At 35.6% G+C, this 19,389-nt stretch overlaps 1 protein-coding gene across 1 annotated transcript; it reads left to right on the top strand.

Moving 5' to 3' along the window:
- The first annotated feature begins 3,066 nt into the window (after positions 1–3,066).
- On the top strand, positions 3,067–18,466 carry LOC139132006 (beta-sarcoglycan-like). Its single transcript, XM_070698359.1, has 6 exons — positions 3,067–3,205; positions 6,047–6,247; positions 6,733–6,961; positions 7,977–8,134; positions 10,295–10,429; positions 15,751–18,466. Exons 1-6 carry the CDS (start codon positions 3,188–3,190, stop codon positions 15,958–15,960), a joined length of 951 nt encoding a protein of 316 aa, XP_070554460.1. The 5' UTR covers positions 3,067–3,187; the 3' UTR covers positions 15,961–18,466.
- The last annotated feature ends 923 nt before the right edge of the window (positions 18,467–19,389 follow it).

The raw sequence follows: 19,389 nt of genomic DNA, 5'->3' as shown, positions 1-19,389 counted from the left end.
AACACTGTTCATTTTGTGTCAGAGTCTAAAGGAAGATAGTCAAGAAGGAAAAACTTCGAATTCATGTTTCAATACTGTGATACCATCGTGACACTTCACAGCAAAGTAAACATGTATATGTTGATCAGTATGTATAAGTTACGACTTGTCGTTTGCTCACGTTCTTCGCCCGGCTTACTTTGGAATGTAGCCAACTCCATCGCCGAATGCCCGTATTCTCTCGCCTGACTACCTTTTTTTGTCTTGTTTTTTTCTCGACTTCTCCAGTTTTTTTTCATAATGTCGCATTTCATACCTCTGTTAACTTATACCATTACAGATCATCTTTTACACAGCAAACTTCACCGTATCATAAATTGTAGGTTGCACCATTTGCACTTAATGCCATACTGTTCATTTGGTTCCATGCCAATATTCCGGATCCGCAGCTGATAGCGCAGCCAACGGCAGAATGAGGACACGGTGAAGGGCCAGACTAATCACTATGATGCCAGAAACTTCATTTGCTGAAGTAAATGCATACCTTTGACATGATTGTAAGGTACAATTTTCTGAGGATATTTATTAAATCGGAAAGCATAGAATATAATTTCGCCTCAAAGAAAACTAGCCGACGCGATCGTATCAAAATCTACGATGAGAATGAAGTGTTCCATCTTTACGGCATGAATTATCTCTCTTCAAAATGATCAGAACATGAATCTTGTGAAACACTGGAACTCTAAAATAATCATTGTTGCTTTGGCTCAGAGACTAAGTTTAGCAGTAATCTTATGGGAGTCGATGAACTCCACAGAAATTGGCGATCCAAACTCAAGAAAACCCAATACCACTGACTAAGCAAAAGTATTATGAAGAAGTACAAGGCTTCAGTCAGCCTTCGTTTCATTACGTGCTCACTAGCGGCTTTAGACGCAACTTGAAGAACTCGACAATTTCAATTCAAACTCTATACACTCCTTCGCCCCTTCTTGTAGACGAACTGTGACTCTACAAGGGGGATATGGATCAGACTCGCCTCTATTCCTTTTGTGTTAGCGATAGTAAAACATTAAGCTTAGATAATTTATATTTCGTTCTTGCATTCAAAAAGTTCGTGTGCCTTCTCATTTTGGTGAAAGGGACCTCGTACACTGCCAGGCTTCTTTATTGAACATCAGGCGCTTTAGGTAAAATTTTTTTGTTTGCCGTCCGCGTGCTAGTAGGTTTTCAGAGAAAATTAAGAAAACAAACACAATAATAACACTATTACAAATAAAAATATTATTTTTCCCAAAGGAAACCAAAATACACTTGTGTGTTTTGTCTGTGTTTGTTTTTTTTTCCTCTGGCTGGCTGGTAGGTTTTCCAAAAATCCAAGGACGGCAAATAAAGAATTTAAAATGGTTTTACTGAGAAAACATCTCTCGCTTTTATCATAAGATCACATTTGATTGTTTTTTTTCCTTGTCTTATTCTTTAGGCCTAGGTAAGAAATATTAGCAAAGCGTACGGTCCATATCGTCAGGATGGAATTCTAGATAGCTAAGCTACGAAGTCCCACCTATGAGATGTAAAACACAGATAGTTGATGACAAAATCTAGTTGTCAAGACGCAATTTTGACGATTTTTCCCGTCATACATGCCGTTTCAACATGGCGGCCTAAGATAACGTCGATGCGAAGGCAGCAGTCGTGGTAAGTTTTTACCGTTATTTTTAGTTTTGAAGTGAGAAATCGTAAAAAAATGTATCGCCTTCCGGGTCAAATATCATGGAAATGCCCTCGTGAAGTATTTTTGTCGAACGTTTGGTATTTTTAGAGAAGATAGATGTTAATTGCGGACTGCTGTGGGTCTACCAGCAGATCTGTGCGATTTTGCAAATACTAATAGGAAATAGAGCAAACTTTGCATGAGTACCATTTAATAAGCTAGACCCTGCACATACGGTAATCTCAAAGATCAGATGGTAGAAGTCGCATGTTGTATACGACCAAGTCAACGAGTTGAGATCTTAAATTGCACTGCACTGCACCATACCGTGTACCATACTTGTACTGATACGCACGTGGTTTTCTATGGATATCGCACAGATCAGCTTAGCAGACCCACAGCAGTCCGCAATTAACATCTATCTTATCTAAAAATACCAAACGTTCGACAAAAATACTTCACGAGGGCATTTTCCATGATATTTGACCCGGAAGGCGATACATTTTTTCACGATTTCTCACTTCAAAACTAAAAATAACGGTAAAAACTTACCACGACTGCTGCCTTCGCATCGACGTTATCCTAGGCCGCCATGTTGAAACGGCATGTATGACGGGAAAAATCGTCAAAATTGCGTCTTGACAATCTAGATTTTGTCATCAACTATCTGTGTTTTACATCTCATAGGTGGGACTTCGTAGCTTAGCTATCTAGAATTCCATCCTGACGATATGGACCGTACGCTTTGCTAATATTTCTTACCTAGGCCTGTTCTTTGATATTCCATTTGAATGCAACAAAATATGAGCCTAATATATATGTATCATATAGTTTGTGTTTGGTTATTCAAGTTGAATAGTTATACTGCCAACGAAACAGTTAATAGAATAGAATAAATAGAATAGAATATTATCTTTCTTGAACTTATGCAAATCTGGCATATAAGCAAATACAATAGAGATATTTCATGAAAATTCTAGAAAATGCAATAGGAGACTTTGAAGTATGAACTTCAGGCTAAAATGTATACTATTATGTATCTTTATCTTTTTCTTTTTTAAAGCAGCAGTGAATAACTTTGTTTGAAATGCCGTAAAAATTAATTTCAAGCCCTGGACTGGCATGAGTAGGTTTGTTAAACTTCAGGGATGTAGATGTGACCCTGATAATCAACAACAACAGACCGTTTGACTTGTCTTCCCGTGGAATGAAACCTTGTCATTGGAACCGCATTTAGACTCTGTAAGCCAACGGCTGTCATTTAGATAAGCCCATTTTATAGAAGTAAAGGTGTCTCTAAATTGAAAAAAAAACAATTAATACATGAATCATGAAACATTTAAATAAATGAATGAATATGTGTTTAAAGTTACACAAGATACAAGATATGTTCCTCAGAAATCGAGTCGCGCCTGTTGTTGAGATCGAGGCAAACACCGGAATTTCACCAGCTGAACAAATGGTGGCGCCCCATCACGAACTTCAACAAACAAGATGGCGTCCAATTTTGAGGTAAACGGATCACATTCCTTTCAGAATTAGTTGTATTGGCACCCATTTGTAAACGATAGTTCGTTGTTTGGGTCCTAGAATAATTACTATATTGCTGAGAAGTGTATTAGGCTTAATCGGGACGTTATTGTATTCGTTTTGGAATGCTTTGCCTATGCACCACTTTCTCTCAGTCTCAAAACAAAGTCCAGATAAGCTCGATGACCAGCTACGGAATGCAGTGTATTTTACCTTTAATGGTTCGTATGTTAGTGATAAAGAAGATCCAGTGGCAGATCGACGAATCGAGGTCCTTCATTTAAGCTCTTGAAAAGCGAATATTTCGCCGTTTATTCCACAACACATTAGTGTTTCTTTTGCGTAAACTCGTTTTCACAGTTTCAGGTTGAAGGTGCTGTAGTGTTATTGTTCTGTCGTGAGAATACGGTGCATGCATAGTTCAGTTCAGTCAGTTGCCTAGAATATCTCCATGTAGGTCCGATGTGTACTTCCCACCCCATCACAGTGTGTCCAGGGACTGTGAATGGTAGAAGCTTTCTCCGACCTACTCAGGCTACATGCACAGTAGGACTTATTAAACATCATCGTGGGTTGTGATTATATCAGTGTTGGTTTATTGAGATCAGATGTCTACACCTTTACCAGTTGGCAGAATTTTGCCCTGTATATGTCATAGGATTCCTTGTTTATTTATAGCATGTGATTGTATTGATACAAAGGGGAACCCTGGTAACATGACTGAAGAATGTTGTAAAATTTACATGTTTACTGCAAATTTCTGTCATATGATTGCAATTGTTGTCTGTTTTTTGGATTGTGTTTTTTTTTGCATTCCATCAAAGTCCATTATTCCCATGCCTTGCGTACAAAGCATTGATAGATTACACTATCTATCCTCAAGGTTATATCTGCACAGATGCCAAAGAAAATATTTTTATTACACAATATGTTAAAAAATTCTCTTTTTGTCTCCTATATTCAAGAGATGGAGAAGCTGTGTGTCAGATGTACAGTTTTGTCAACAGATGCATCTGTCACTGTTGTTTTTTTGATACCTCATCATTTTACCAGTAGTTAAGCAGTATATTGTGAACATCAAAAGTAGAACTGATATACCTTTGCAAAGTGTATGTTGCACAGTCCTATCAAATATTCCCAGACCTAATCAAAATGACACCACACATCAGTTTCTTCTCAAACTCTTTTGACATTTGAGAATTAAAAACTATGAATATGCTGCAATACTGTTCTAATTGTCGGTTTTAACTCTGGTACCATTTGTGTTGTGTTTTACTATGTGCATGAACCTTTTTAACATGACTTTAGAACATGGTAAAAATTTACATGTATTTAGCATTAATTTTACAAAAATACTTTCATCTGATGGACAACGATGTCTGTGAGGATTTTTTCTGTCCATCAAATTCCATAATTCCCTTCCATACAGAGCACTGACAGATTACACAATCCAGGCTAGCGTTATATCCAAAAGAATGTTTTCATTACACAATATGTTTCTCTTTTGTCTCGTATTATGCAAGAAATGGAGAAGCTGTGTGTCAGATGTACAGTTTTGTCAACAGATACATCTGTCACCGGTGTTTTGTGGACATCCCATCATTTTACCGGTAGTTTAGCAGTAATTGTGAACATCAAAAGTAGAACTGACATACCTTTGCAAATTGTATGTAATAATGTTGCATAGTCCTATCAAATATTCCCAGACCTAATCAAAATGACCACACATCGGTTTCTTCTCAACCTCTTTTGACATTTGAGAATTAAAAAACTATGAATAAGCTGCAATACTGTTCTAATTGTCAGTTTTAACTTCAAATCTCCCAAGCATTAAAAAATATTAAGTATTTTATTGGTGTGTTAGCAAAGGTTCAGAAACACAATTAAATGGTTTGGGAACTCTTGTACCATTTGTGTTGTGTCTTATCATGATTGTGAACCCCAGTAACATGGCTGAAGAACATTCAACATGGTAATTTACATACTTTCAGCACTTCATTTACAAAAATACTGTCATCTGATTGACTTTTGATGTCTGTGAGGATTTTTTCTTTCCATCAAAGTGCATTGTCCACATTCCATTCAGAGCACTGACAGATTACACAATCCAGGCTAGTGTTGTTTGCATGGATGCCAAAGAAAATATTTTCATTACACAATACGTTTCTCTTTTTGTCTTCTTATTGTGCAAGAAATGGAGAAGCTGTGTGTCAGATGTACAGTTTTGTCAACAGATACATCTGTCACCGGTGTTTTGTGGACATCTCATCATTTTACCGGTAGTTTAGCAGTAATTGTGAACATCAAAAGTTGAACTGATATACATGTATCTTTGCAATTTGTATGTTACGCAGTCTTATCAAATATTCTTAGATGTAATCAAAATACTATTCAAACTGTAATGCTATTCAAATTGTCAGTTTAAACGTCAAATCTCTTGAGCATGAAACATTAGGTATTGTGTTAGTGCTTTAGCAAAGGTTGAGAAACAGAATGAAATGCTTTGGGAACTCTTGTACCATTTATGTTGTGTCTTATCATGATTGTGAACCTCAGTAACATGGCTGAAGAACATGGTAAAATTTACATGCTTTCAGCTCTTCATTACAAAATTACTTTCATCTGATGGACAGTGATGTCTGTGAGGATTTTTCTTTTCATCAAACTCCATAATTCCCTTCCATACAGCGCACTGACAGATTACACAATCCAGGTTACCAGGACCATTTCCTCATATTTACATTTCAATCTCATCACTAACAACTGGTTATACTTTTATTCCCAATACTATCCTAAAGAATGTTTCTTATTTTACTTTATCAGCACACCAGTATGCGTCGATCCATGCGGGAGAAGTCACTGGAAAGAAGACGAATCAACAAGGAACACAACAGTAACTTCCGTGCTGGTTATGTCCACATATATGAAGAACATCTTCACAAAACAGGACTGCGTGGAAGAAAAAGATATCTGGCGTATATTTTGCTTGTGCTTCTTTTCCTTGTGGTCATTGCCAATTTTATCGTAAGTTGGAAAAGGAAAAGAAAAAGCATATAATGTATTTAACTTATGTCTATTTATCATTTTCCTGTGATTTTCAAGCCATAATCAAACACTTACAGATTCCAATACCACTTGAAATCCTGATTGGACAGAAATGTAACAAACTCTGAAGAAATAATCAATATATTTCAATATGAATAGAATTCTTATCTATATATACTGATATACATATTTCAGGCAAATGAGAGCACACATACATTTAGAGTAAATTACAATCACAAGACATGAGGTAACACAGTCTTGGGGAGTAAATGTCATTTCTTTACATTTTGTCTTCCAGTTTTTAGTTTGATTTTCAAAGATTGAGAATATCTCCTCTTTCAAAGTTGTTAGTTTCCGGAGACAACAGAAAACCTTTGCATTATAAAAGTCACAAATTCTGCTTTTTATTTTATTTCTATAACCAACCAGCATAGAGTGATTTTTCTTCTCCCTTTGTCTATCAGATAACCATTGTGATTTTATGCGTATTACGGATTGATCACACGGGTATGGAGACACTAGACTTCATGCCAAGTGGATTGCTGAGGTTTGTCTATGGTGGTGACATGGGGAGTGTTCATACTATAGACAGTAAGATTGGTGGCTATGTAGCTCAGGATTTAGAACTGAACGGTGATACACAGCCAATAACTATGCAACAGAAAATTGGCTCTTTGCTCCAAGGTGCCTCAGGTAGGATTTATGTTTTCATTAATGTAAACTGTTTTCCCGTTTTTTAGTTTTGTAAAGCGTAAACATACACTTTGACATTAAACTGACCATCATGTAAAGTTAGAAATTACACTGTAGTACCAGTGATGATAGAGTGGCAACATACATGTACTGAACCTTACTTCTCAGTGGTACATGACGATCATGCTGCAAACTGTTTGTACCAATGTTCAAAGAAGGCTGACTGGCATTGGTTACTTAGCATCAGTATTGACAACAAAATCAGCATTCAGAGGTCAGGTCAGGTCAGGTCAGGTCAGTTTGATGATGGAGAGATGTTTGCCTATTATGTCTCTCTTAAATCGAGAATTTCACTACAAGATACATTTATGTCTTGAAAGCAATGTTCTGAAAACATATTTCAATGTATTATTATTGATGATAAAAGCACATCCATCTCGTACATTAAATTATCTCATACCTTCTGTCTTGTTAGCATGTACAAAATATGGTACATCATAAGTGCTATCAGTACCTGGCGTGCGCATGGTGATGTGTCATATATGTAATTCTGTATTTAGCATGCTGTCTGACAAACAAGATTTCTAACAAGATTTCTTGGCTCTTTGAGTCCACAGAAATATCCTGGATAATTTTGCATTAACCCAGTACCCAGAAATATGTTGTTGCATTATTCTTGCTGATGAAAACAGGTCATCCCACCCATTCAACGCCACATGTACCTTTAAGTTTTCACATTGAAAACACAATTTGATTAGCAGTTTAGAGTGTAGGTAACTTTCAGCGTAGTCTAGGCTTGCAAGGTTGTCTGCCATTGGTCAATTTCTTTGTATTTCTTTCTCAAATCAATAGCATAAATCTTATATGTACAAGCAGTGACATGATGTCTTCAGAAAATGCTGTGACTTTCACATACATTTCAGCCTTTGTTTAGTATGGCACATTGTACATGTCAAATCTCATTGAAAACTCATTTGAAACCATCAGTAATTCTGTGAATACTATTGGTTGACAGTGTCCATTGATGGAGAGAGAACCAAGGTGGTTGCCCAAAATATGTATGTACGTAATCCAGAAACCAGACAGAATATTTTTGACACTGCGTACAATGAAGATTACACAATGCCCAGGGATGTAAAGAATTTGAATGTCAGACGAGCTGTCACGTCAATGGTAGGTAACTCTTAAAGGTTAAAGGTCAAACAAGAATTTGAGTTAGGAGAAAATACTGTGAAAACTTAAAATGAACGATTTTGATCACAAATGATAACTATCAGCGTCATGTCCATGTTGTATGCGTGTGTTCAGTTTACTGGTACGGTGATCTCAATAAGAGAAATACTGGTATCAGCAAGTATTGGGACAAACGATTATTATTTCAACTAACAATGGCTGTTATTTCAACTAACAATGGTTATTATTTTTTACTTCATTGCAGTTTAATATGTTTGTGTTCAATTTACTGTTAACCTTGCCAATAAAGGTGTCATTCAGTAATTCATAAACTGCAGCCCTGCATGGAGTGGGGCTCAGTGAGGTGTATATTGGACGAACTGCAGGCGAGTCCAATACACAGTGTTTTTGCCTAGGTTGGGGATCGTTGGTAAATGATTTTGGAACCGTGGTAACATTTCTAATCTCCTCTAGCCCCATTGCATTGATATACCATGGGAAACCCTGGTAAAATGACTGGAGGATACCGGTAACATTTACAGAGTATTGACCTTAACAAAAACACTGAATTCATGACATAGTGAAACCTTACAGGGCAACATTTTGTGTATAACCCTATTACTTATTATGCACCTTCTTCTGTTAAACACCTATATTGCATCATATAGTGTTAATCTTTGGAATTTGAGAAGACACAGCACAAAATAAATGTAATGCGTCATGACTGAAATAAATACTTATAAAATAGCCAGGCAGACCTGTAGTCTACGCTGTAGTCGACACTATAACAAATTAATACTCCGTGCATTGATGTCACTGCAGTTGGCACTATAACCAATTAATACTCTGTGCATTAATGTCACTGCAGTCGGCACTATAACCAATTAATACTCCGTGCATTGATGTCACTGCAGTCGGCACGATAACCAATTAGTACTCCCTGCATTAATGTCACTGCAGTCGGCACTATACCCAATTAATACTCCGTGCATTGATGTCACTGCAGTCGGCACTTTAACCAATTAATACTCCGTGCATTGATGTCACTGCAGTCGGCACTATAACCAATTAATACTCCGTGCATTGATGTCACTGCAGTCGGCACTATAACCAATTAATACTCCGTGCATTGATGTCACTGCAGTCGGCACTATAACCAATTAATACTCTGTGCATTGATGTCACTGCAGTCGGCACTATAACCAATTAATACTCCGTGCATTGATGTCACTGCAGTCGGCACTATAACCAATTAATACTCCGTGCATTGATGTCACTGCAGTCGGCACTATAACCAATTAGTACTCTGTGCATTGATGTCACTGCAGTCGGCACGATAACCAATTAGTACTCCCTGCATTGATGTCACTGCAGTCGGCACGATAACCAATTAATACTGTGTGCATTGATGTCACTGCAGTCGGCACTATAACCAATTAATACTCCGTGCATTGATGTCACTGCAGTCGGCACTATAACCAATTAATACTCCGTGCATTGATGTCACTGCAGTCGGCACTATAACCAATTAATACTCCGTGCATTGATGTCACTGCAGTTGTCACTATAACCAATTAATACTCCGTGCATTGATGTCACTGCAGTCGGCACTATAACCAATTAGTACTCTGTGCATTGATGTCACTGCAGTCGGCACTATAACCAATTAATACTCCGTGCATTGATGTCACTGCAGTCGGCACTATAACCAATTAGTACTCTGTGCATTGATGTCACTGCAGTCGGCACTATAACGAATTAATACTCTGTGCATTGATGTCACAAACTATTCACCTAGCATTTCATTCATTCAGTTTTGAAATAACATTTATTTAGACCCACAGTTTGCAGTTGATTGTACTTTAACATGTGACATGAATAGATATTTTGAAAAGTCACTGCAACTCATAAAATGCACCATAATTTCTTTGTTTACATCAGATAAAACAGCAGGTCAGAGGTCAAACACCTAATGCATAGCTCTTATGAAACTCCGTATTTTGCAAATATGAAAAATTATTGAATGCTAGAACCTATAGGTTATGTCAATAGTATTTTATAGTCATAATAAATATTTGATAGCACTTGATGAGTTATGTTTCAAAACAATATTTTTATAATGACAATATGAATGATTGTTGTAATTTGTTTTGGTCATAGGTGACCGGAGGCTCTGAGAGTGACCTGACCATATCTGCTGGTTCTGTCTTTGTTAGAGGAAATGAAGGAGTACATTTAGATGGTAAATCTGTCAACATCACCGCAGATAGTGGCATTATCTTGCAAACATACATGGTAAGATTTCATCATAACTCTGTCACAGGGATACTGCCAAATCTTTTCTTAGCTGAGGTGGAAATTTTCTTGGTCCTTTGTAAGAAAGGAGCATTGTCCTTATATCAATAACAAGATTAATTTGATGGTGATATCTATAACACTATTAATTTTATTGCAATATCAATATCAATAATAATATCAATTTTCAAATTGAAAAAATTAATCATCTGAAGCCCTGAAACAAATTTCACTGAGACAGCTCTATTCTTGCGTTATCAGATAGTGAGCTCCATATTTAAAGAAATTGGAAACTATCTTGAAATTTCACACATTTTGATGTGCTGTCCTGCCTGTCCAATGGGGATCAGTAGACCTGGTATCAATGTTTGTGTTCTAAATATCCCTACACTGAAGATAACTAAGTCATTTTGAACTCTGCAGCATTTATAGAGGTATCATGTATTTTCTATAGCTGGTGTTCAGCAAGGGGTAACTTGGCTAGCAAAGGATGAACTTGTTGATCCAGTATGTTAGGGTGTTCTTAGTTCCAACATCTGTCACCGTATTTGTGAAAAACACTCAACATTCCAGTCAGGCACATATGGCATAATACTTTCACTATTTCACCCCCTACCATCAGATGTTAATTACATCAAAGGACACACTAGGGTCATACCAAGATTTGGCAATGAAAGGACAATACTGTGCCAAGTATTTATTACACCCTTTGAGTGAATGTCATGCAATGTGTGAATACTTAGATAAGAGAAAAATGGAGAAATGGAACCATAGGTGACTAGATTTTTGTTGATAATAATGAAAGGTGACACTTTAGAAGTTGATATTCTCCTCAGGGAAAAAACTCATCACTCAATTCTCATTAATATTGATTAAATTGGAGTTCCCATGGCATGCTAATTAGCGACATAGATATCTTAATATGTCAGATGAAATGAATGTGATCAGGTTAATTTTCCTGACTGGTCTTGTTATCCACAGTTTGGTAGCGTATCAAAATTTATTTCCTTTACATTTTATGTTTTTAGCTACTATAGACTATAGTCTATAGAAGCTATTGGGATGGGTATCCGTCCGGCGTCCGGCGTCAGTCTGTATGTATGTACCGTACTCGTCCGAGTATAAGCCCCTGCTCGTGTATAAGCCCCCCTACTGATTTTAGAGGATTTTAGAAAATGCATTACATCCGTGTATAAGCCCCTACCCTAGTGTAACTCAAATACAGAAAGGTTAGGAGAGTATATTTGGTCATTTAACGTGGTAAAATTAATTTTAGATAATAAAGAAACTATTAAAAGATGTTAAAACAATGGGAAACTGGAGTTCCCTTGACAATATCGTAAGGAAAATGACACGTTTTTCCAGTACTATCTTGATTCTTTGACCCTACTCACCCCCGTCGCCTAAATAGAATAGTCTCACTCATGTCGGCCATTGTTTTTTTTCATGCACAGGCCACGATGTTTTCATGCTTGAAACATGCAGTTTCTTTTGTTTGAAGCAATTATCCTTTCATTTGTGAAGACTTTTCCTGGTGACTATTACAATTTCACTGCTATGTTGTTGTTTTCACAAGATGTAGACAGTTTGATATTGGAATATTGAGTTGCCTTTCCGTGTGGGCAATGCATGCCTGTTCACATTACTGTATTGTGATCAGCAGCATACATGACGTCTTGTTTCAAGTTTGGGGTTTTTTGACGCTGAATTTCACCAAAATGTCACTTCTGTATTCAGAGATTGTACAATCAATTTCTTTGGATGTGTAAGTCGATTTTGAAAGCGATAGAAATATCGAGTGTTGTTGAAAAAAATCGTGCATAAAATTAGCATAAATTAAGCGTCCATGCCAGGTAACATGGGGTTGCTCGAGTATAAGCCCCTCTCCTAGTTTTACGGCTGTTTAGTGTTGCCGAACCGGGGGCTTATACTCGGACGAGTACGGTATGTATGTATGTATGTATGTATGTATGTATGTATGTATGTCCATTTGTGAGGCGTCCGTCCACTCAAATATCTTGAGAACCGCAGTACTAACTGATTTGATATTTGTTGTGTAGATGAAAAATATGATTTTGAGAAACTTTTTTTTTTTTATTTTTTGATATTGTTGAAAATAGGCAAATTAATGCCAAAAAAGATGTTTTTGGTAAAAATACTTCTTCTTCATAAGCATTGGTCAGACAGCTTTGTTATTTGGTATATAGGTCCCTAGGGATAACCCAACTTAGATTTGTTCAAATTGTGATGAAATATGCAAATGTGTATTTTTAAGGAATTTTTTTGTCATTTTTGGTCAAAGTTTGACTTACATTGTATGTAATTCTTGTACTGTATAAACCCTATCAATTCACCCAGAAAAAAATAATTAATATGATTTTAAATAATTGAATTAATTAGGAATCATCAAAGCCAAAATAATTTTAGTGTGGAATTATCAGAAAGTTCAACTTTTTTTGACAGTTCATAGTGAATTGAGGATTAAAACATGTAAAGGCAACTTTCCTGAATCCCAACTTTGATATATTCTGAACCACCCTTTATGTGATCGAAAAGAAATTGCTCATAATAGTTTGTCATGATAGGGTGGTCAAATAAATAGAGATAGAGAAAGTTCTAATTTCCATTTATGGTTGACTTGGTAAGGATAAAATAAGATTACTTTTGGAGGAAAAAAATAGAACGGTCAATTAAAAGAGTGGTCAAAGTGATGGGGTTTTTATGGTAAAGCTGGGCTGTAAGATTCCTCATGTGCTATTTATAGCAATTATGCAATCTGTGTAAACAGTGCAATGAAAGTGTAGCATGATTCCTTATAATGCTTTTGATGACCTTGAACTTCTTAAGTTTCAAACATTTGTCTCTTCAGTGTGCTTTCTCTGAGTACGTACAGTCTCAACTTATTCAACAGAACTTACTTACAATGTTAATTTGAAAGTTAAAATGTGCTTGGTTAATAGGATGAAACTACTGATATTAAAAGATAACCAGCTCAAGATTCTTTATAACCTGACAGATATGCTGTTTTTTTATGACGTAAATCTTGATTTAAGCAAGTCTTGTTTACTTTAGTTAGAATGTAATTAACTCTCGTTTATTTGCTATTACAGACTAATATAGTCTGATGAAATATGCAAATCTGTATTTTTACGGAATTTTTTTCCAGTTTTGGTCAGGCCATCCTGAAATGAGCTATCAAAGATATCCACCTTCGTCATCAATACATGTGTCACAAAAGGTTATTCTCTACATAACACAGCAGAGCTCTGTCAACTGTTGAGTCGCTTGTTTTTTCAAAACCGCTGGTCAGACAGCTTTAATATTTGGCCTAGGATGACCTTAGTTAGATAATTTCATACAGTCAGGAAATACTTAATTTTGTATCCATGTCTATAGTAGCTTCAGGGACTTTGGCCCTATGTTTTAAATTGTAATATCATATAGCGTGCAACCCTTGGTGTCGCACCAGGGGTTAAGATTAGAAATTTCATTTGTATTTACTCATGATTAGTAATAGTAGAAGATAAAATAGAATTAATTGTTATTTGCTATACACATTTGTATGACCACTATGCCCAGTTTACCCTCTGATGAAAACAGTTCACACACGTATGTCAGACCTTGCAGGTATAGATTTTGTTTAATGTGTAAAAAAGTAGGACATAAATTGGCAATTTTTAACATGATAACAACATATTTTGTTTATCAAGGGACGTATGGTGCCATTATTATCGTTGCTATAGTAACTGCACTGCGTAACTTCCAACTGCAAGCTGAAAACTAGCGTTCCATCTAAAAACTGGCAATTTTTTGAAAATGACACATTGAGCGCTTTCTAAAATTCAATCCCAGCATTCAATCCCATATGTCCTCGTTCATATGCACAACAGTTTTCTCTCTCTATTTTTTAGGCATAATTGTAACAATATTTTGCATCACAGACAACTTGGATAATGATATTTATTGGCTAATATAAGAGATAGATTTTATTAATGGCATGTTATTAAATATTATATTACCATGCCCTGCCCATTGCATTTTGATTGGTCGAGCTGAACCACGTGACTGACCACAAATACACAGTAATGGTTTGTTTACATGCCCGTGAATATGAATAATAAGATTAACAAATCAAAGTATCGTAACTTTACAGCTCAAACGTAAATCATAATCAATCACAAAATAAAGGGAGAGCACTTGCAGGTCAAGTTGAGATACTTTTTTTCTGAAAATATCTCCGGATTTGCCAATTTTTACAGCGCGCGTGACAGTGCGTCGCGTATTGCTCAGTTTCTGGGGCCCAGTTGTCGTTCGCTCCTGAAATTTTCGGAAATTTTGACGGTTTTCTTGGGTTCGCTGATAATATAATGGAAATAACAGACTCCGCTCTGACCATTAACGTTTATTTGTGGGCGCGGGCTCGAGGAAAGCCAATTAACGGGCTCGGCAAGCCTCGCCCGTTAATTTTTGGCTTTCCTCTCGCCCTTGCCCACAAATAAACGTTAATGGTCAGCGCGTCGCCCGTTATTTCTATAATACCCTGCATGTTTCGTATTTGTTTATTTACAAGCACTCAAAAAACATGGCAGTGCCATGAATTTAATTGGGACTTCTGGTTACTCGTATACTATATTATGAACCTGCACATGTGTAGTCAGTAAGCCGCTGGCACGACTATCTGTAGAGAACATAATTATTGCTCATGCTGTTTTCAGCAAAATCCTTATCATTTGAATGATGGACTTTCCATTTGATGACAACCTCTATAGATTCATCCAATTTCTAGTAATGTATATTTTTTGTCATTGATGTTATTAAAATCTGATGGTAGAGGGTAAAAAGACAGTTAATGTTTTACCAAGTTAATACATGTACTAACATATTATTCCCTAATATTTTTCATCATTCAGTGAAGGAAAAGATAAGTTGAACAGAAGACAATGTGAGTGATGTAAAGACCTGTCATAACAAATGGATGATTAGTTTCGGTGCTGAATTAAGAAAAATATTTGGGAATAATACAGTTATCACATGCACAATCCAAAAATTTTTTGATTGTAGACACTTATAGCTGTTATTGTCACCGTTAACAGAAAGTGTAATATTCTCACATTGCTGGCTGCTGGGAGGATGGGATCGAGGGTGTGAGAAAAATCATTCTCATACTTGGTAAATGATAGTGCATTCATTTTGATTTTCACTTCATTTACATCCCTAAAAAGTAACCAGTTAAGATTTTTGTTTCTGCGCACACAACATAGAGTGCAATCATACATACGTGTACATCAATTGTGATAATAATTGTTGTTGTATCTTGACAGAACGAGACGGTAATAATGGATGGAAAAAGTGGAATTCAACTTGTCTTATCTGAGCTGCCAGTAGTCCATGGTAATGTAGCCAAGGATGATAATATTGACACTTACAAATTGTGTGTTTGTATGCCAAGTGGAAGGTTATTCCGTGTTGCCACGCCACCTGGTGAGAAATATGGCTGTTCTAAAATTAATGATGTAAATCCATGTTACTGAGTGTCAGAGCTCATTGTGGACTGACTTGTTTTGAAGAAAACACGATTATCTTTGTTGGTTTATGACATCTTACAATGAATTTTTTGTTGTTTTTGTATTTACCTTTTTCATTTAATGGACAAAACGGGCATTTATCAGCTGAAACTCAATTTTATGTTAGCAAAATATTAAAATTAGATGGGTAAAACAACAACATGAAAACAATTCAAGCCAAATTAAGTTAGGAGATCCAGACAGCAATATCTGTAAACATAGGCATGATCTCACATTTTGAAAGAGGTTAAAACTCAGTTTAGCTTTCAAAAATTTAAAGAGATCTAATATCAGGTATATATATATGTAGGTGATAGAATCAATGCTGGAAAAATCACTGCAGTTGTGCATGTCAATTCTTGTAGCATATTTTATCATATAAAGTATAGCTTATTATGACAATATATATTTTGAGAAATAGTTGATATTTTGTCAGTCTTGGTGTGTTTTTGTAGGCATATATATTATGTTGTATCTAGACATTCAGCTGTGAATGCTATAGAATTCAACTGAAAGTTGTAATGTCTTCTGCAGAGGGTTTCTTATTTCTATTGCCATTATTTTCAAACAAATGACTTCAAGTCATCATAGTATACTGTTTTTGTTTTGCTTTTTAACACTTGTTTTGCGTTAAGTTAAGAACTATTTTTTTCTGCCACAGAAGAGCGTGCACAGTAGATTAAAGCGCATTGAACAGCCATAGTATGGAATTCCATGATGCTATGACTTGTAGTTTTTTTGTATTTACTAAAATATTTATATGAATTTATGAAGCTCAAAAAAGTGGTTTTACATTATATTTGATAACATACATATACACATACAGTAGTACAGTAATGTCGTTAATGTTTGACGAACAAATATTATTTTGAAAATATTGTGAAAAAGACATCCTGGTACACTGACCCAAATTCTAGAATACTGAATTTTGATTGCAATGATGAAAGTTAAATTGCAATGATGAAAGTAACAAAGGAGTCAATTCTGTAACATTGTATGTTCTTAAAGCTTAAGGCTAGTGTTTACTACTGTAATCAAATCAATGAAACACTTTATCAACTAATGGTGATGTGGCAGGTTATCTATCATGCATTGACAAAAAAGGCAAGAATTTTATTTGTTTTAGAGGGTTGGAGTTTGAAGGGTTTGTTGTAAGAACAGAGAAATAAAAATATCCTTAATAGTTGAAGGAATAGCCATATTCAGAGAGTGAATTGGACTGCATAGTGAGTGTCGTGTCAGTTTGAATAATTAATGTTACACTGCGAAATGCATTCTTCAGAATCACCTCTATGAATTAAACTGAACACTAAACTGAACACATTCAAATCACAAATCTGTGATCTCACAGAATTAGCTTTGAAGAATTTACTTCCATGCAGTGCAACTGACACCTCAGTTCATTTGGAAAACGATGTACAATACAGGATAACAACACCTTGAGACGTGACCAGGTTACTGAATTTTAAACTAGTCTCTGATGTACTGTCTGAAGAACTGAAAAACATTTAGCTTTACAATTGTGATGATTTTTTGACCACAACTGCCATGAAGTAGTTGTACAGTTTGTTGTCTTCAATAGGCTGGCTCTATACATTTTCATTTATACATGTATGATATTAGTATTAACAGGGGGGATTTTCAACTATTTTTGAAGTATTTATTTTAAAAGTTGAAGGAATTAACACCATACTTTACAAAGTCATTATAATATTCTGATTAATGTATCTGGTAGTATTGTTTATTTTAGATATTTTATAAAGTCTGGCTGATGGTCTTGAAAGACAAAGTTTAGAAGACTGTTTTTATATAGCTTTATGTGCTCATTTATTTATTGCCAACTGTTTTTGACAGATCATATTGCTTTTCAAAGTTGCATCCAAAGGACAATTGTGTGAAAGTTCATATATTTTTCATTTGTTCATGTTTCATGTCATTGTTGTCATTTTTCCAACTTCTTTAGTTGTGTTGTTCCTGATCTGATGACATGCTCATAGGAATCAGAAGGAGAACACAGTTTTTACATTGAATGTCCATGTTGACTTCAAAGAGAGTCGATGAAATAATTCCTGTTTCAACAAACACATCATTATTAAAGATGTAATATGAAATACTTGCAATTTGCCAGTCAGATGAAAATGAACCACCTTATGAGTTAAAATGTACCGTTTCTGGTTGAAAAGTATTCAACCCATCAAAAACAGTATATCAATCTATATATCTGTCAACAAAAACTTTGTTGGTATATGTCTGTTGTCAAGGTGTTAATACATCCCTGAGGATGTTACTTGGTGCCTTTAAGCAGTTTATGGCAAAAATTTTGATGACAGAATAAACCCCAGTAAATTTGTTTGATGTTTCCAAATGTCATCAGATTATATTTTAGACATTGGAAGTTATGACTGTTATTTTAGTTATTCATCTCAAATATTGTACCAACTTATATTAGTACCAAATAAAAGTATTAATACTACATTTGAGCATCGTAATTATTTCATCCTGTTTTTCACACTCTATGCAAATACCTTCACAACAGAGGCAGACAACAAACATAAAAACTGTAAAACCTGTCTTCATGAAGTGTAATTATCTGTTAAAATTTAAGATGTGAAAAATATTTGAAGTATATGTTGTAGGTATTTAAGAAAAGTAAATGCATTTCCTTCGATCGTGTATGTCCTGATGTGATGTTCCTTGATTGCACATGATGCTCCATCCATCTTCACCCTTAGAAATGGACCATGCAATTAGATACAAGTACAACATTCACACAAATTAGATTTAGCAAGATCCATGCACTGTCCGTTTCTATCATCATATCAATTACTGTAATCAGTCACCTAAAGCATGGACCAGAGGGACCGTACCCAAAGTGAGTGGCTGTTCCTTGGAGACAATCATAAATTAAGATCTGTATCCTTCCTCTTGCCCTATAGACACTCTAAACTGCTCTACTTTCCATTTAGATAAATGTGTTAAGGTGGGAAAGACTGCCTGGAATAATCACATGGCCATTAAAGTTCCCATGCAAAGCACATTATATTCTGAAACAATGTTAATGAGATGTGAATTTTCAATATTTTTCATTGAAAGTTCATGGATTATGACATAAATTCTAAACATTGCCACCAGTTAATTAATTGTCTATGATCATAGAAATCTGTCAAAATCTGCAGTTGTTATGTGCAGGATTACATGATTTCAGCGCATGATGTGTAAACATCCATCACACCTAGTATTTGCTGAACTGTGCATCAATGTTTGCAGTCTGCTCACAGGTGGATTAGGAGAGAATATAATAATTTGTAACAGCTGTACTTATATGTACATAGAGAATGGTTTGAATTTCCACTTTGAATATGCTCGAGTCGCCCACTTGGCTCGCCTTTAATCCAA

This window comes from Ptychodera flava, chromosome 4 (genome assembly GCF_041260155.1).
Source record: "Ptychodera flava strain L36383 chromosome 4, AS_Pfla_20210202, whole genome shotgun sequence".
NCBI lineage: Eukaryota > Metazoa > Hemichordata > Enteropneusta > Ptychoderidae > Ptychodera > Ptychodera flava.
The sequence above is the reverse complement of the archived record's forward strand: the minus strand, read 5'-3'. Positions and strand labels throughout refer to the sequence as shown.